Raw genomic sequence first — 17151 nt, forward strand, 5'->3', positions numbered from 1 at the left:
ATTTGAAATTTGAACGCAAAATATGACCTCACCTGAATATAATATATATTTTTCAAAGGATAAGAGTATTTCAGTTCTCATTATTCATTATTGACATGGGTGCTTATTTATCTATTTATTTATTTATTTATTTATCTATTAATAGCCATAGAATTTTAATATAAAAGTTGGTATAGTTCATTTTCCAAATCAAATTTCTTTTATGAGTCAAGTTTGAAATTGACACGTAGACATTTAAAATGATCTACAAGGAAATATAAGTTTCTCTTTTATCCCTTACTTTTAGAGAAGGATAATATGGGGTGGATGATTTGAAATTTTGACTTTAACGGTTGATGAGGTGCAATTTATATTAATTCATCAGTTAGAAAACTTTTTTTCAACCCAACCCAACCCGAATTAATAATATATATATATATATATATATATATATATATATATATATATATGTTATACTTATATATATATTTGAAACTTCAACAATTTTGAACTTTTTTTAGAAAATGAACAATTTTAAACTTTACAAACACTAGAATTTAGAAAAAAAAAAAAAATACAACCCAACAATCCAACTCAACTCAATCTATATTTTTCAGGTTAGGTTGGGTTGGAAACTTGGTTCGGGTTATTTTGGATTGTCAACCCAACTAACCCGAAAATATGAGTTGGGTTGAGAATGTCTTCCAACCCAACTCGTTTACCCCCTAGTCAAAAGAATCCAAAGGACATTATACTATCGGTTAAGAAAAGTTTAAGTAAATTAAAAGTCACTACTCTATACCAACGAAGTGCATTCTTTTTTCGATGGCTCAATCATAGGAATTTAAAAATTAAGCATGTTTAGGTTTTAAGTAACTTTATGTTGGGTGACCTATAACTTTTCTTAGAATGCATCTGAATGACACAAAGCAGCTAAAATGACATGTGTTAGTTTGTGAAGACAATTACTTTCACACTTAGAAACCTTTAAGACAAGGCAAATATGACAAGGTTGGCTCGTAGGAGAATGCCGAGGCCGTCAATTGGTAAATCTAGATTATGAATCCTGTTACTAGGGTGTTACATATACATAGTCTATATAATAAAACAATATATCATTTTTAGTATAAGAACAGTGGGAATTGAAGATCGAACCTTCTACTTCAATAAGATAAGGCATGCTAATTAATGTTGAACTAATATGATTTTGACAAAGGGAACATATCATTTAGGTTATTGCAAGGGGTAGAAGAAATTTACGTTTAAATTAAGCTTCATACTAACTTTTGCAATTTTCCTACAAATTAATTTGTCATCTTCTCATGAAAATTAGAAATTTCAAAATTTGTGATCCCACATGTAATAATTGTCTTTTTCAAAGATGGTAAGTCATACTAGTTAACGATAAACGACTAACTTGACTTTGACAAAAGCAATGTATTGTTTAGATCATTGTTGGGGTCGAGAGAACTTTACATTAAAATAAGGTTCATACTAATTTTTGTAATTTTTCTAAAAATTAATCTATCATCTTCTCACGATCTTTAGAGATTTTCAAAATGGTCTTTACATGTCTCGTCTTTTTCATGTAAATTTGGATTTTCTTTTATCAATTTTTATAACAAGTCGTTGTTGTTTTTGATAAAATATTTTAGGTTAAACAAAATTGTTTTTAATTTAAATATTTTTAAAAATTATTTTATATTAAATTTAATGATCAGTTTATTTTAAAAAACAAACCTATTAAAAATATTTACAAATATAATATAAGTTTGTTTACTATCCATCATAATAGACCCATATGCAATTAAACATTCAGATTTAATTTGTATTTTCCATAAATCTTAAATTCAGTACATATCGTTAGTCTAGTTTTGTTTTTATATAAAAGAAATAATTATCAACATTTTTTATATTTAAAAGTCTCCCCATTTTCTATGTGATAGCAATCTTAATTTAAGCTAGAATAAATGTTGCAATTTTTACTTTTACGTGTGAATTTAATAAATATAAGACATATTTTTCAAAAGAAATTAGTGAGGCTTCAAAGAAAATGATAAACTACGGTTGAAATATGTATTTAAGTGTAAATAAAATTATATTGACATTATTTTAATTACGAGGGTTTTTGTTGAAAATGAAGCAATAATTTAATCTCTCTAAACTCCCTAATATAGAAAAGTCAATTTTTATTAGATAAAGGATTCAAACTTACGAAATTGAGTTTTAACCAACTTTTTACTTGAAACAAAGTTTTTCAATCAATTTAAATTTAATGTCTCTACCCATCAACGTATTATACCCAAAAAGATTAGAGGTTTGAGTTTTTTTTTTAACCATAAATTTACTTTAAATTGTTTTAATGTCGTACGTGTCAATGATGATTTATACTTACACAAGTGTTTTTAACCAATGATTTAATCGAACAACTAAAGTCAAAGCTTTTTAAGCCACTCTAGCTTAACTCATCAAATGAAAACACTATATCAAAGAAGGAAAAAGGTGAAAGTTCGAATTTTTTTTCTTCATAAATTCGAAATTACTTTTATAAAGTAGGAAATGCTATTCTTTTTATCCGAATACAATATTCGAAAGTGTTCAAGGTGTAGAGTTGGTATTATGGCCGGTGGTTATTATTTTGATCTATGAGTTATAATAATAATAGTTTATATTTGGAGCGTAAACTATTTTTATTTAAGTACAAAATAATTAAAAAAGAGATTTGAAAATAAATGATAGATAAGAAATAAACATTGAAACAAATAAAAAACACTACAACAAATAGAGATTTAGAATGGTAAATCGTGGGATTGTAATGATAATAGTTGAAAATACAGATCTTTTTAACATGAAGTGAACGATAATAATCCATCCATGAAATTAGAGGTTCGAACAACTATTGAAAAATATTTTTTCAACCAAAAATTAGATACCATAAGAACTCAAATCAAAAATTTTTAAGCAACTTTGATCTAACTTAAAAAATGCAAAATACCCATATAATCAATCAAGAGGTTTGATGTTCGACTCCATTCTCTACATACTATTATCTTAAATACTTTTCTAATATAAAATAAGACAAATTTACATATACCCTCGACCAAGAGTTCAGAATCTCGAACCTCACAAAACTCCTAGGAAAAGGAAAAAAGGATTAGTCTTTCGAAATTCCAACTTTAGGCTTAAAAAATTAGGGATGGAAGGGAAGAATAATTTACAAAGGGAGTTGGGGAGGTGTTTTTTTTATCCACATATATCCATTTTGTGATTTCTGTCGACGTGGACCAATAGGAAGACGATGCTGCCATTTCCATGGCGCACTGTAAGAACAAAGCGACACCCAGCGAATGCGGCTTCAATTTGTTCCCTCACTGCCCATCCACATTCAATTCAACCCACGCTTCGTTTTTTCATTGGAATTCTTTTGTTAATTTAATTCTTTTCACTCACTTTCAAATTACCACTTTCTTAGTGGCAAAAACAGTTCGTTCAATTTCTTCTACTGTGTCTCTCTCTATAAGACACGTAGAAAGTGGGTACGGAAACAGAGAGAAAGAGAAGAGAAGATCAAAGCATTGCTTCTCTTTTTTTTTCTTTTTCATTTTTCTTGGATTTCTTCACTTGGGTTTTGATTTTTGCGATTGAAGTAACTTGATTTTGAGAGTTCTACTAATGGCGCTCTGTATGCTAACTTTTCCTGCTCATGTTAGCCGAGTTGGATTGAAAGAGCATGATGGTTCAAGTGTTGCTGTTTCTTCTCGGTTCTTATGGGGAACGGATCTGGTTTTCCGATTTCAGAAAAGGGTTAATCAGGTATTGTTTAGAAAAATAAGATGGGAATTATGCGCACCAACTGTTTGATCAAAAACCCAAGTGAGAGGAAAGGAATCTTTCTGATCTTTTTGCAATTGAAAATTGGAAATTGTGGCTTTTCTTCACCTTTTCAATTGACGTTGTTCCGAGGAGGAGAGTTACAACTAAAATGTTCCTTTCACTTTTTTTAAAATTTTCGTTATCGTTGTTTGAATTTTGACCTTCTATTTTGATTATTTTAAATTCAGAAACAAGATAAATAAATAAATTTGAAAGGTGTGGCTGTTTGCTTTTTGTTTCGAGGCAGGTCAAGAAAAGGCCAGGTGGGATCTGTGCATCACTTTCAGAGACGGGAGAGTATCCTTCACAGAGGCCACCAACTCCTCTTTTGGATACAATAAACTATCCAATTCATATGAAAAATCTATCCGTCAAGGTGAAAACTAAAAACCCAAATCACAAATATCAAATCAAGCTTTCCACTTTATTTGTAAAAAACCAAAAGAGCTTTGTATCTCAACTTTTGACTTGAAACCCTTGTACTTTGTGATAGTCGAATAAAATGGTACTAAAGTAAAAAAAATGAATTATGAAAGCTTCTGTGTTCAACCTACTGTATCGTCTGCCCCATTAATATGGACAATCACGTATAGTGTCTGGAACTAATTTTTTGAACTCTTGAATCCGTTTGATACTCTTTGAATGTTGATTCCTTGGTGGGGTATTGCTGATTTAGGAGCTTTATCAACTAGCTGATGAAGTAAGATCCGATGTCATCTTCAACGTTTCTAAAACTGGTGGTCACTTGGGTTCCAGCCTTGGCGTGGTGGAGCTCACGGTGGCTCTTCACTACGTCTTCAATGCTCCACAGGACAGAATTTTGTGGGATGTTGGTCATCAGGTGCTGTTCATCTTGCATTCTCTCTTGCTTGGGAAATATTTATATTTGACTTGGTGAGATGAGAGATGTCATTGGCCTTTTATTTTAATACGTTCTGAAATGTGTGGTGATTGTAGTCTTATCCACACAAAATTCTAACTGGAAGGAGGGACAAAATGTCAACTATTAGACAGACGAACGGGTTGTCGGGATTCACGAAACGCTCAGAGAGTGAGTTTGATTGCTTTGGTGCAGGGCACAGCTCCACCACCATCTCAGCAGGCTTAGGTAATTGGCTTTTTACTCCAACTGAAAACTGAGGAAGATAGTTGTATGAGATTGGTTGATAAGATGAGAACATAATCTGATCCATTGTCTGAGATTTTATCATTATCCTATTGAAATTGGAGTCGTAGAAAGTTGTCTAAATGTCTGAAAACGATTTTTATTTTTGTTTTTTATCAGTTTAAAAAACTTATTTTCTTTGTTTTGTTATCCAGTGTCTAGAAAACAAAATATTAATACAAACAAAATTATAGACAAACTGAAAAAGAATTTTTTGAAATTTGCCCTAGACTTTTAATAATTTTGAGTTTTGACTGACTGCTCGCAAACAATTTACTTCATTGAGAGGTTTCTCTGCAATTTCAATGTTGTGTAACTCAACAGGAATGGCTGTGGGAAGGGATCTTAAGGGAAGAAAGAATAATGTGATTGCAGTAATAGGTGATGGTGCCATGACTGCAGGGCAAGCTTATGAAGCCATGAACAATGCTGGGTACCTTGACTCGGACATGATTGTTATTCTTAATGACAACAAACAAGTCTCTTTACCAACTGCAACCCTCGACGGGCCTGTACCACCTGTGGGAGCTTTGAGCAGTGCTCTCAGCAGGCTGCAGTCAAACAGGCCTCTCAGAGAACTGAGAGAGGTAGCCAAGGTAAGAAGTAGTGAACCAAAGCAAAATATCACGCCTTCATCCTTCAATCCGAATGATTTTGAGTTCAATTGTCCTAAATACCAATCACATTCCAGGGTGTCACAAAACAAATTGGTGGTCCTATGCATGAATTGGCTGCAAAAGTTGATGAATATGCTCGTGGGATGATTAGTGGTTCTGGATCAACATTATTTGAGGAGCTCGGACTCTATTATATCGGCCCTGTCGATGGTCATAACGTGGATGATCTTGTCTCCATTCTTAAGGAAGTTAAGAGTACAAAAACCACTGGTCCAGTCCTCATCCATGTTGTCACCGAGAAAGGACGAGGCTATCCGTATGCTGAAAAAGCTGCTGACAAGTACCATGGTAAACAAAAGATTCTGGAAAGATCATTTTTTTCAGAACGAAGTGTTATCATTTGCATTGTTTCAGAAATTAGGTTACAACTTACAATTATGGCTTATATACAGGAGTCACAAAGTTTGACCCTGCTACTGGGAAACAACAGAAATCCAAGGCTCCAACGCAGTCGTACACGACATACTTCGCAGAGGCATTGATTGCAGAAGCTGAAAGGGACAAAGATATTATTGCAATCCATGCTGCAATGGGAGGAGGCACAGGCTTAAATCTCTTTCAAAGACGTTTTCCAACAAGATGCTTTGATGTTGGCATAGCTGAACAGCATGCTGTTACATTTGCTGCTGGTTTGGCTTGTGAAGGCCTTAAACCATTTTGTGCGATATATTCATCATTCATGCAAAGGGCGTATGATCAGGCAAGAATTGGCTTCGTGCCTATCCTTGATGCTCCATTAGCAAAGGGAATGAAATTTATCTGTTTTCTCAAAAAATTCCAATTAAATTTATTGTGTTCGAATTGCAGGTAGTTCATGATGTTGATTTGCAAAAGTTGCCCGTGAGGTTTGCAATGGATAGAGCAGGCTTAGTTGGAGCAGATGGCCCCACTCATTGTGGTTCTTTCGATGTTACGTTTATGGCATGCCTGCCTAACATGGTGGTCATGGCTCCGTCTGATGAGGCCGAACTCTTTAACATGGTCGCTACAGCTGCAGCTATAGATGACCGACCCAGTTGCTTCCGGTATCCACGAGGTAATGGTATCGGCGTAGAGCTGCCACCAGGGAATAAAGGCATTCCTATCGAGGTGCTCACTCACAACATCCTAAGGTTGCATCTTTTCACAGTTTTTTGTCACACCAACAATCTAATTAGCAATTCTTTAACAGGTTGGGAAAGGGAGGATTTTACTTGAAGGGGAAAGAGTTGCCCTGTTGGGCTATGGAACGGCAGTTCAAAACTGTTTGGCTGCTGCATCTATGGTCGAACGCCATGGCTTACGAATAACCGTTGCAGATGGACGTTTCTGCAAGCCACTCGACCGTGCCCTCATCCGAAGTCTAGCTAAATCGCACGAGATTTTAATCACAGTGGAAGAAGGATCGATTGGAGGATTTGGGTCTCATGTCATCCAGTTTCTGGCTCTTGATGGCCTTCTTGACGGCACCTTGAAGGTATAAATCTCCTACAAACCATGTTAAATCTCTGCTTTAAAATTGTTAAATGAAATTCACTAATCTCGCCACTTCATATAACACTTGCAGTGGAGACCATTAGTCCTTCCCGACCGATACATCGACCACGGATCACCAGCAGACCAACTGGCTGAAGCAGGTCTTACTCCGTCACATATTGCTGCTACAGTATTCAATATGCTAGGACAAACCAGGGAAGCTCTTGAGATCATGACATAGAAGAGAACTTTATGAGTCGCAGCGTTCCACTTTAATGTAATGTACAAATTTGAAAATCGCTTATCTAGTTTCGTCATACTTATGTATACTTACCACTACACATTATCAGTCTAGGCTGTATAAACAAATACTTCTCGTATAATTCTAGTAAGCATATGATTTAATGCAAGATTTTTATTTTCTTCGTGACCTAACTGACACCCTTACCATTCTAAGGATTCAATCCCCCATATTTTCTCGCAGCATTTTATTAAGATATCTAAATTATGTTGTCCTCAAAAGTACGGTCAATTTCTAAAGAGTGATTTTTCGTCTTGCTTCCTTAACTCTTTGGTTATTTCAATAACACGAAAGTTAGCGATAAATTTGATCTTATAAATGAACTCTTAGTTTATTACTGTTGTTCAAAGCCTCTCTTTTACATAATGTAACATGCATTTGGATTCTCATCACTGAACAAAACCAACAACTGAGCACTTTCCTTGCAACAATTTAACATCATCAATTGATTGGCGTTATTCAGGTTTGTTCGTTCCGAATCATTGGCAACGGCTGCATCTTTCACCGTTGTCCCTTTGTCGACCACCATCTCGACGGCTTTTCCCGTCTTTTTCCTTAGTTTCTTCATAACTTTTTGGGGATCAAACTTACCTATTACTACAACTTTGTGCTTTCCCATGTCTGTCATAAACTTCTCCACCCCTTATTCAACATTATCGTACACCATCAAAATCAAACAAAATAAATGGAATTTAAAATGATTAATAATAATAATAATAATAATAATAATAATAATAAGTTTTATAATTATTATTTTGGAGGGAATTCACCTTTGAATTTGGAAATGGCTTTGGCCACCTTTCTTTCGCATGCTTTACAATGCATTGAGACTTTGAATTCTGCAGTTAATGGCTAAATTCAAGAAGACGGTGTTTTACCACATCAGAAAAAGCGATGCCGTTTTAAGGGGAAAAAAAAGGAAGAAAGAAACTACAAAGACGGCATTGACTTACTTTGATTTCCTCTGTTTTCTTCTTCTTCTTCCCCATTGAGTTTCGAAGAAAACAAAACCATTAAAAATAGGGAGAAAAAACTTAATTTGTAAAGGTACTTTATTATTATTATTATTATTATTGATATATATATATTCTTTTTTATTCCGATCGTTGAAGGACATAAAAATATTAGTGGCGATTCGGCGATTACTTAAGACTCACATAATTAATAACAGTAAATAATTTATTTATTAAAAAAACGAAAAAGAAAAAAAAGATTAAGACGCCACAACCCATCGTGGATTTTGAAAAGGAACGAGTTCTAACGGCCAAATTTGGTTTCCCCGACCCAATTTTCAATTGGTCTCTTGCATTTAATTAAACTAGCTCATCACACGTCCGGAGAAGACGGGAAGTTTGTGGAATGCTCATCAATTATAATTCTTCATTTAATCTTTGTAAAGTTACTATTCTTCCCCTCTTTATTTGGTAAATATCATTATTTCTCGCTATTCTTGATATAAAATTTAAACCAAATACTCCCCTATATAAATCCTCGACGACACAATACATCCACATAAATGCAAAAACTTTAATTATTTCATTCTCATATATCTACTTTACAAATCAAATTTTGCAAAGTTTCTTATTCTTATTTTTCTTTTAGTTATAGCTTTCTCAACCACAATATAAGCAAGTCAAGATAATCTGAAAGTGAGCCTAACAATACAACTTAAGTTGGATGACACAAACATTCGAGAATGTTGGGGATCTATATCTCAAATTAATACATGTATCAATGATATTTGGCTCAAATGAAAATTAAGTTTAAATTGTTACAATGCAATTAAGACCATAGAACGTGAGTATGGCCAAAATTGTTGAATCTCATAGGCTTCACACCAAAAGAAGTCAAGATTATTGATGTCCATTGCAATATTAGAACCAATATCAACTAAGTTTCGTAACGTCGCTCCTTAGGAACCAAAGTTATCTTTTTAAATAAAATAATATTTGTAGATTTTTTTGTTATTATATGTTGCATCCTATATGTATGTTGAGTGTTTGAAGTGCTAAGAAGGAGAATGATACTTGTATTTTATTTTGTGTCAAATTTAAATCATATTAATGCACTCAATACTTCAGGGATTTGAGCTATGTTTATGATTATATTTGTGATGGGTGTTTAAATTCTGTAATTGGCTCATGCAATCTCTATTATATTAACGCCTTTTTACATATTGTGCATACTTTAATTCCACTAAACTTAAGTAAAATTAATTTAAAAGGTAGTGGGAAAAAGTGTGCCTCTTATAATTACATATATTACAAAAATAAAATAAAATTAAAAATAAATTTACCATAAAACCAAAAAGTAATTTGAAACATAGAATTAAGCTCAAAGGTATAATGGAGAGAAAAATGTTCCTCCACGTTGCGTCTTTTATATATATATACTACTTAATTTTAGTTTCAAGATAAATTATATGTATATTTAATTACTAGGGTTAGTTATTTTGTATATTCGAACACAAACATCGATTATCCGAAACATTTGAATATGATATATTTGTTATCTATACATGTGGAATAATATTTACATTTGGATGACTAGTGCTACTAGTGCTACAAGTTGCTACAAGTTGAAAGGAGATTATAGGACTAGAAGCTAATGTTAAAAACAAATTATATTTTGATTAACTTTTAAAATGTAATACTTTATATTCTTTTTAATTCAAAAAAAAAAAAAACAATTATTTTGGTGCTTTATTTATTTTGATTATAATACGAAAATGAAATACTTATAAGTATATATACTCCATCTTTTGTGTTAATTAATGTTAATTAAATTTTAAACAATATGAAGTGGAAATTTAATTGTATTGAAACGATATTCTTTTGTTCTTATAAAATTAGTTAATAAATAAAAAAAAATGTATTTTAGTGAGAAATCAAAATTGAAAATCTAAATCTTAGATTGACCAGATAGCTAGAGTGTAATATTTTGAAACATACGAGTCGACATATAAGGGTTAAAAATATATTTTCTTCTTATTTTTTATTTGTTTTTTCTTAATGTTCTCTATTTTTCTCTTGACACAATTATACTACAATTATGAGGTTAGAAAGAAAAAAAGTCATAACAATGTTCTGCCCAACATTTTAAAATAATCTTATAAATTAGAAAATGATAGAAAATTAGATCGAATTGTTATATTTAGATGGACAAGGGATTGAAAAATAGAAAGAGACGAATACAGTGGTGTTATATATTTGTATCATATATTAAGCAACACTTTTTCATGCACATATAAATAAAAATAAATAGGTAGCTTCTTCACTACCAAGTACAAATTACATATAAAACCAAAATATACAAATTAAACAAATCAGCAAATCAAGTTTAATTATCACAAAACACAAAACACACATATAATTAAGTTAATTAATTAAAATGCCATGCATTCACCATGCATATACTAAAATACAATTATTTTTAATTAACAAAACGGCATCGTTTCCTAATTTCACCATTATTATTTCCAGTGAGGACTTCAATGGCTGCCATCTTCAACATGGATCTAGCAAAGCTAGAAGAGAAAAACCTTGGATTCTGCAACGACCTGACGAGTCGGGACGAAGAAGTGTTGTTGAGAAGTGCGGCGTCGGATTGAAACAAACCCTTATTTTGTGTGAGAATTTTGAAATAGTTGGAGTCGAAAGAAGCAGAACTTCTTGGATCCATTTCAACTGTGATGGAAGGATCAGCTGGATTTGGACATTTTGTTCTAAGAAAATTTGCATATTTTGGATCTAAGGAAGGATCTGCATCTCCTTTGCCTGTGAAGTTGTATAACCTCCTTGAGAAAGTGCCACAATGAGCTACTCCAATTGTGTGACCACCTAATAAAGCCAAAAACAGAGATTAGAATTATTTGAAATCTTAGTTCTCGAACGTTTAGGATTACATGTGTTTCGTAGGTGACGTGTTTAATTATTTGTTCAAGATCGTGACCATTTATTTTGGAAAAAATATGAATTATTTGGACATGAGTTTAATTGAAATGTGATAGATTTTGAAATTCAGATTATCGGAATTGTAAATAAAAAGTTTGAATTTTCTTGACATTCAAATATACTATAGTATAGTAAAGTGAATTCTCTTTGTAAAATTAGTCGTCGAATTATAGATAAACTAAACTCAAACGATGCTCCCTCTTGAATTCATGTTTTATTCTTGCACAAACACACAAATATATTCACGCCTATTTTGATCTCTTGTAATTTGGATGGTTTCAGATTTTCGTAACAATTATTTTTCTTGAATCTTTATTAAACGAAAATTTTCAAAATTAATTAGATTCAAATTATATTCAATTATCATATAAATTTTTAAATGATTATATAATAAATTAAACAAATTCATAATTTGATAGAAAATAATTGAATCAATTATGAAATAAATCACAAATACTTAGATTCAGACATATTCTTCATGCATGCACTATACTTTCTTTTTATACGTACGTGCGACAATATGCATAATTGTTTTTTTTTTTTTTTTAATCTTCTAAATATTCTCTCAATCTATAAATTTATATAAAATAACAACAACAACAAGAATAATAATAATAATAATTATTATTATTATTATTTATATGAATTTTGAATTCTGGTGTTTTAATTATTTACCTGATAAAATCACCAGATCGCTAACGGTTAGCCCTTTCTTCTCGAAGATTTGCTTAAGAGTGTCAAAGCCGGAGAACGGCGATGGGATATTGCCGGTAACATCTGATGATCGTGAAATTGTCCCGTCTCTTCTTCCTGTTAAGACTGGCCAGCGGGGTCGATTTTTGAACTGCATGTGTTATGAATTAATAAAGAAACTAATGAGCAAATTTAATAATATAGATATAGATATAGATATTTGAGATCTCGATCTCTGGGACGATTATTTTAATCCGTTATCAGAGATGAATAGGATTGAGGGAGAGTGAAAGTGACTCACAGGAAAGGAAACTGCATCGCGGGTAGCAAGAGCAAGAATATCAGCACATGAAACAACTCCACTACATACTCTCTCAACCTCGGACTTGATTTGGTCAATGGCGTCAAACCCTAATAGTGATAGGTTCGGCCTTGCTTCCTTTTCCGATGGGTTTGTTCCAACCGTATCTAATAGAATTGATGCATCACACCCCTATAGTACAAAAAAACACCTCAAATCGATTAGTTATGATATTTTATTTTAATGTCATGTTTGAATTAAGAGTTGTGATCCTGAAAATATATAATGATCAAAATCACTTCCGTCAGTTTTACAATGACGACTTGAAAAATGTATTTTTATGTACTGTTTACAATAAAAGATGCTATTTCTTTCATACCCGAACGAAACAATCATGAAATTGAAGTCTAAGGAGCTGTGCACCGAGGCCAGGATTCGATCGAACGAGACGGAAGGTAACGTCTTGAATGATTCTCTCAGCTAAAGGGCAGGTTCTCCTATAGAAATTATTGACCAAAGCTCCATTGACAACCTGAAGAGCAAGAAGAGTACTGAAAAGCAGTACAGAAATAACGATGGGATTTGAAGCTCTCATTTTAGAGATTGTTCACAAAGAAAAAGAAATATATAAATATACTATATATTAAAATAGAGGAAGAGATGGTTTTGGTGAAGAAAACAAAGGAAATGAGAAGCTTTTTATAGGCAAGGAATTGGAGAGAGCTGAAGAGAAATAAATAAATGAAAAAATAAAAGTAAAAATAAATCATGCAATTTGGAATAATTGGTGTAAAGTCAAAGACTTATCCCATAATTAAAGAGCTTTGTGGCTATGGAGTATGAATATGGGATTATTCTACTTTAAAATAATAAAAGTTTTTTTAAAATTTCTTATTTGAATTATTGTTGTTATTATTATTATTATTATTATTATTATTATTATTGATCATGATTCTTCTTCTTCTTCTTCTTCTTCTTCTTCTTCTTCTTCTTCCAATGAAGGCAAGCGACAATTTGACCCTTTAAATTATTTAATAATCATTTGAATGTCGGACGTTTGTGTTAATAATATGGTAAGTTATATTGCAAATCAAAATATATATTTCTTCTTCCTTATATTCATTTTTTTTTTATAATGGGAGTGGCAAAATTGAGGAATATAAATAAAGGATTTTTTCCTAAAAAAAAAAAAAAAGTTTCAGTGAGCGTTTTAATTATTGAAATTAAGGTGTTCACACCTAAAATCATGCTTCTTAGTAATCGTTGGATATGTAGGTTCAACAATAACCTTTACATCTTCTAATGACTATTAGATATTAATTTGAGATACTCTAATCTTGTTCTTTGTTCTTCGGTTAAAGTTTATCAATCATATTATCATACAGTCCTTTTGAATTATTTCCTTAAACAACATCTTTTCTTTTTATTCTTATTTTTATAATATAACAAGTATATATTGAGTCAAATTAAACCTCTCATCTTAAAGATAAAAAGTCATGTCAATTAATTTAATAACTATTAGATGCTTATTTGAAATATACTCTACTAGCTACATCGCTCACATTATCGTGGTATTTTCATGATACTATTTTAATTAATGTTTCAATCATAGGTTCTAAACATGGTTATTCTAAATGTTAGACTTTTTTTTTTCCTTCCAAAAAGGATTCTTGATGCTTATGTTTGAGTGAGATTAATGCAATAGTGTTGAAATTTGACATAATGTGTTTAAGTTATCTCTATTAGATATATATGTTTTTTTCTTAATTAAGAAACATTAATTTGGAAATGTCAAATAAATTTTAATCATCACATATATTTTTTTTCTTCATCTTAAAGAAAGAATTTCCAAAATATATGTGTGCGATCTTTTTCTTTGATCAAAAGAAAATAACTTTGTTGTATAACATGATTGTGTTGGGTATATATCTTAGCTTTAATTATTTGAACAAATCTTGAAAGTACAACGTATAAAACGTATATGTGTAACTATGTATAAAGCGTAATTTTGCATGTAAATATGTTGCCAATGATCCATGGTACATTTCTAAGTATATTTACAATTTAATTTGCTCAAAATATATTTTATAGTAAAATTGTTTTTAAGTAGAAAACCGCTTAAAATGTTTGCAAATATAATAAAAATTTTATTTTCTATCCGTAATAGACATATTGATTTCATCTCTTTATCAATTGATTTTGAGATAAACCTGACATATAATCAAATATGATATCAGAGATAGTGATACAAAAGAGATAGTGATACAAAAGAGAGGCATATCTTGAGTAGATGTGTTAACTCCTCTCTTTGTTAATTAATTTTGAGATGAAACTTTAAATTATTTAAGTCTATCATCCAGGTAGAAGTAAAACTTTACTATATTTGTAAATATTTTCTGCTTTTTTCTATTTTTGGGGGTTTTGCAAATATAAAATTTTTTGCAAACTATTTACACTCTATAGAACAAAACCACTAAAACACAGAATTCATTACACTAAATTTTTTTATAAAGTGTAAATATTTTGTCAAATGTTCTATTTTTTACCATTTTTCTATTTTTTTTAGATTTTATTTTTTATATTTATCTTAAATTCTAAAAAATATATATTCATTCTAAAAGCAAACCAAAAAAATGGAAAATGTTATATTTTATTTTTTTAATAAATGGAGAAGATTCGTCAATATTTTCCTTCATCAAAAAATTCTTTTGAACACTCTCACAAAATTAATATAAATATCCATCAAGACTTTTAAATTATCCCTTGGGAAACTATATAATATATATATATTTACATGATAAAATTCAAACTATCCTCATTATTTTAATATGGTTGACCTCATCCCTTTATTATCATTGTCGTTATTATTATTTATTATTTAAAAACGATTAAAACTCTCCCTTCCTTTTTTATATATTATTTTTTTTTTGTATGTATATTCATGGAAGCAACTCAAAAGCCATTAAAATTAGTTTATAGTTTTACCAAAATAAAATAAATTAAAACCGACACAAATTTTTTTTGACTTTGTTCAAGTCAAAAAAGCTTTATAATTCTATCCAATCCATGCTATGCTTATTTTTAAATAACTTTATAGCTTTAATTTGGTTCACGAGAACTAACACAATGCATAAGTTGAATATATCAGTTTGTCAAATCTCAACTTGTATAGAAAAGAGCAGTTAGACCCATTCAACACACTCAAAAATAATAATAATAAACTAACCTGAGTTTAGTTTAATTAGCCTGAACGTATTATCGAGAACAAGAAGTCTCAAGTTCAATTCTCTCAATTCAAGTTGTACTTAAAAGATTTTCTTAAATAATAATAATAATAAATAAATAAATATTTTCGTATGATTCAATTGACATGAAATCTATACTCTCGATTGAAAAATTCAAGGTAAAATAATTAAACTTAAACACTACTCTAGAAAAAATGTGGTTATTGTTATTTTTCTTAGTAATCTTATAGACATGGTTGGCTTTTATTTCACAGTTTTCTTTCTTTTGTTATTTATTTTCATAAATAGTTTTGGGAAACCTAATCTAAAGTTTGAAAACTAAAACAAAAAACTTGTTTGTTGTTTTTGAATTTAAGGAAGAATTTTGGAAAAATCGCAATCAAAGTTTAACTTGGTCATATATAAAGAAATATCATAATGCCTTTACGAGCAAAATGGATAATATCATTTGTTATTATTGTAGAGAAAACAGAGATAGAGTACGATCGTATTTAGTATTTTTAACCAAATGGTGTCAAAGTCATTCTTCTCTTAATTGTGTTAATAAAATCCTCAAGTAACGGAAGAAAGAAAGACACTAAAACAAATGGAATATATATGATCTATAGTTCAATCAAATGGACAATATAGTGTGATCCATACAAGAAAAGGTGACATAGACAAATAACTATTTGAGGGAAAATAATCGACGTGAGGATTTTTGTTAGAATAGTATTCAAAATCTTGTACAAGCTTAAACAAAGGAAGATCTTCCTTATATATAAGAACAATCATTTCTATTCAAATGAAGCAATTGTAAGTGAAAAAAAATAAAGGTAGATATCCATTGTCTCTAATAAATTTAATTTTGTCCTTTAAAACAAGTAAAACAGATCAAATTAAAATAATAATAAATACAATAAAAAAGAATTAACCTATAACAAATCTACTGAAAATACTTACAAAATATCGCAAAATTTCATATTTTATCAATAGTACACATTGAAAAAAGTTTATCGATACAGTCCATCACGATAGATCTAACATTTTGCTATATTTTGTAAATATTTTGATTCATTTTACTATATTTGACGATATCAAAAGAAAATAAATTAAAAGTTACATAATTTTTCATAATAATTTGTAAATTAAAATTTTCACCTTGTATATATATATATATATATAAATATTTTATGAACAAGTTATGTTGTGTGTAATATTATAATAATAAGCCTCTATTTATTAATTGGTATTATGATCCAATATGTAAACCATACTTCAAAGGAACAGTGAACCAGTCTGTGAAATAGGAAATGGAATGATATGATATAGATATATATATATTATATTATGTGTGGGTGTGACATAAGACAAGAAATAGTTATAAAGAATAATTCAAAGTGCTAGCTGTTTTACTTATTGAATTTAACAAAATTAGAGACAAAAATTTAAGAAATTGTTAAAAGCTAATCATAAAATGATTAATTTTCTAACAAATCTTGACTAAAAGGGAGAGAGAGCATTGACATA

The 17151-nt window shown here is 30.4% G+C and overlaps 2 protein-coding genes across 2 annotated transcripts; one reads left to right on the forward strand and one right to left on the reverse strand.

Moving 5' to 3' along the window:
* The first annotated feature begins 3287 nt into the window (after positions 1-3287).
* Positions 3288-7559, forward strand: LOC103497896 (probable 1-deoxy-D-xylulose-5-phosphate synthase, chloroplastic). Its single transcript, XM_008460284.3, has 10 exons — positions 3288-3792; positions 4100-4228; positions 4529-4693; positions 4810-4960; positions 5342-5613; positions 5709-5982; positions 6087-6394; positions 6502-6783; positions 6866-7150; positions 7241-7559. Exons 1-10 carry the CDS (start codon positions 3652-3654, stop codon positions 7388-7390), a joined length of 2157 nt encoding a protein of 718 aa, XP_008458506.1. The 5' UTR covers positions 3288-3651; the 3' UTR covers positions 7391-7559.
* Positions 7560-10604: 3045 nt separating this feature from the next.
* LOC103497894 (peroxidase 24) lies at positions 10605-13051 on the reverse strand. The gene is made up of 4 exons (XM_008460281.3): positions 12777-13051; positions 12398-12589; positions 12079-12247; positions 10605-11289 (listed from the first exon to the last, which is right to left on the reverse strand). Exons 1-4 carry the CDS (start codon positions 12990-12992, stop codon positions 10883-10885), a joined length of 984 nt encoding a protein of 327 aa, XP_008458503.2. The 5' UTR covers positions 12993-13051; the 3' UTR covers positions 10605-10882.
* Positions 13052-17151: the final 4100 nt, after the last annotated feature.

This window comes from Cucumis melo, chromosome 11, assembly GCF_025177605.1.
Source record: "Cucumis melo cultivar AY chromosome 11, USDA_Cmelo_AY_1.0, whole genome shotgun sequence".
NCBI classification, from domain to species: Eukaryota; Viridiplantae; Streptophyta; class Magnoliopsida; order Cucurbitales; family Cucurbitaceae; genus Cucumis; species Cucumis melo.

Bases quoted from the DNA above. Each gene is read 5' to 3' on its own strand.
- LOC103497896 (XM_008460284.3), top strand. From the start codon at position 3,652: ATGGCGCTCTGTATGCTAACTTTTCCTGCTCATGTTAGCCGAGTTGGA. The intron at 3,793-4,099 runs GTATTGTTTAGA...GTTTCGAGGCAG, and splicing joins TTCAGAAAAGGGTTAATCAG to GTCAAGAAAAGGCCAGGTGG. The intron at 5,614-5,708 runs GTAAGAAGTAGT...ATCACATTCCAG, and splicing joins AACTGAGAGAGGTAGCCAAG to GGTGTCACAAAACAAATTGG.
- LOC103497894 (XM_008460281.3), bottom strand. From the start codon at position 12,992: ATGAGAGCTTCAAATCCCATCGTTATTTCTGTACTGCTTTTCAGTACT. The intron at 12,590-12,776 runs GTATGAAAGAAA...TTTGTACTATAG, and splicing joins TTCATGATTGTTTCGTTCGG to GGGTGTGATGCATCAATTCT. The intron at 11,290-12,078 runs GTAAATAATTAA...TGGCTTTATTAG, and splicing joins CGATCTGGTGATTTTATCAG to GTGGTCACACAATTGGAGTA.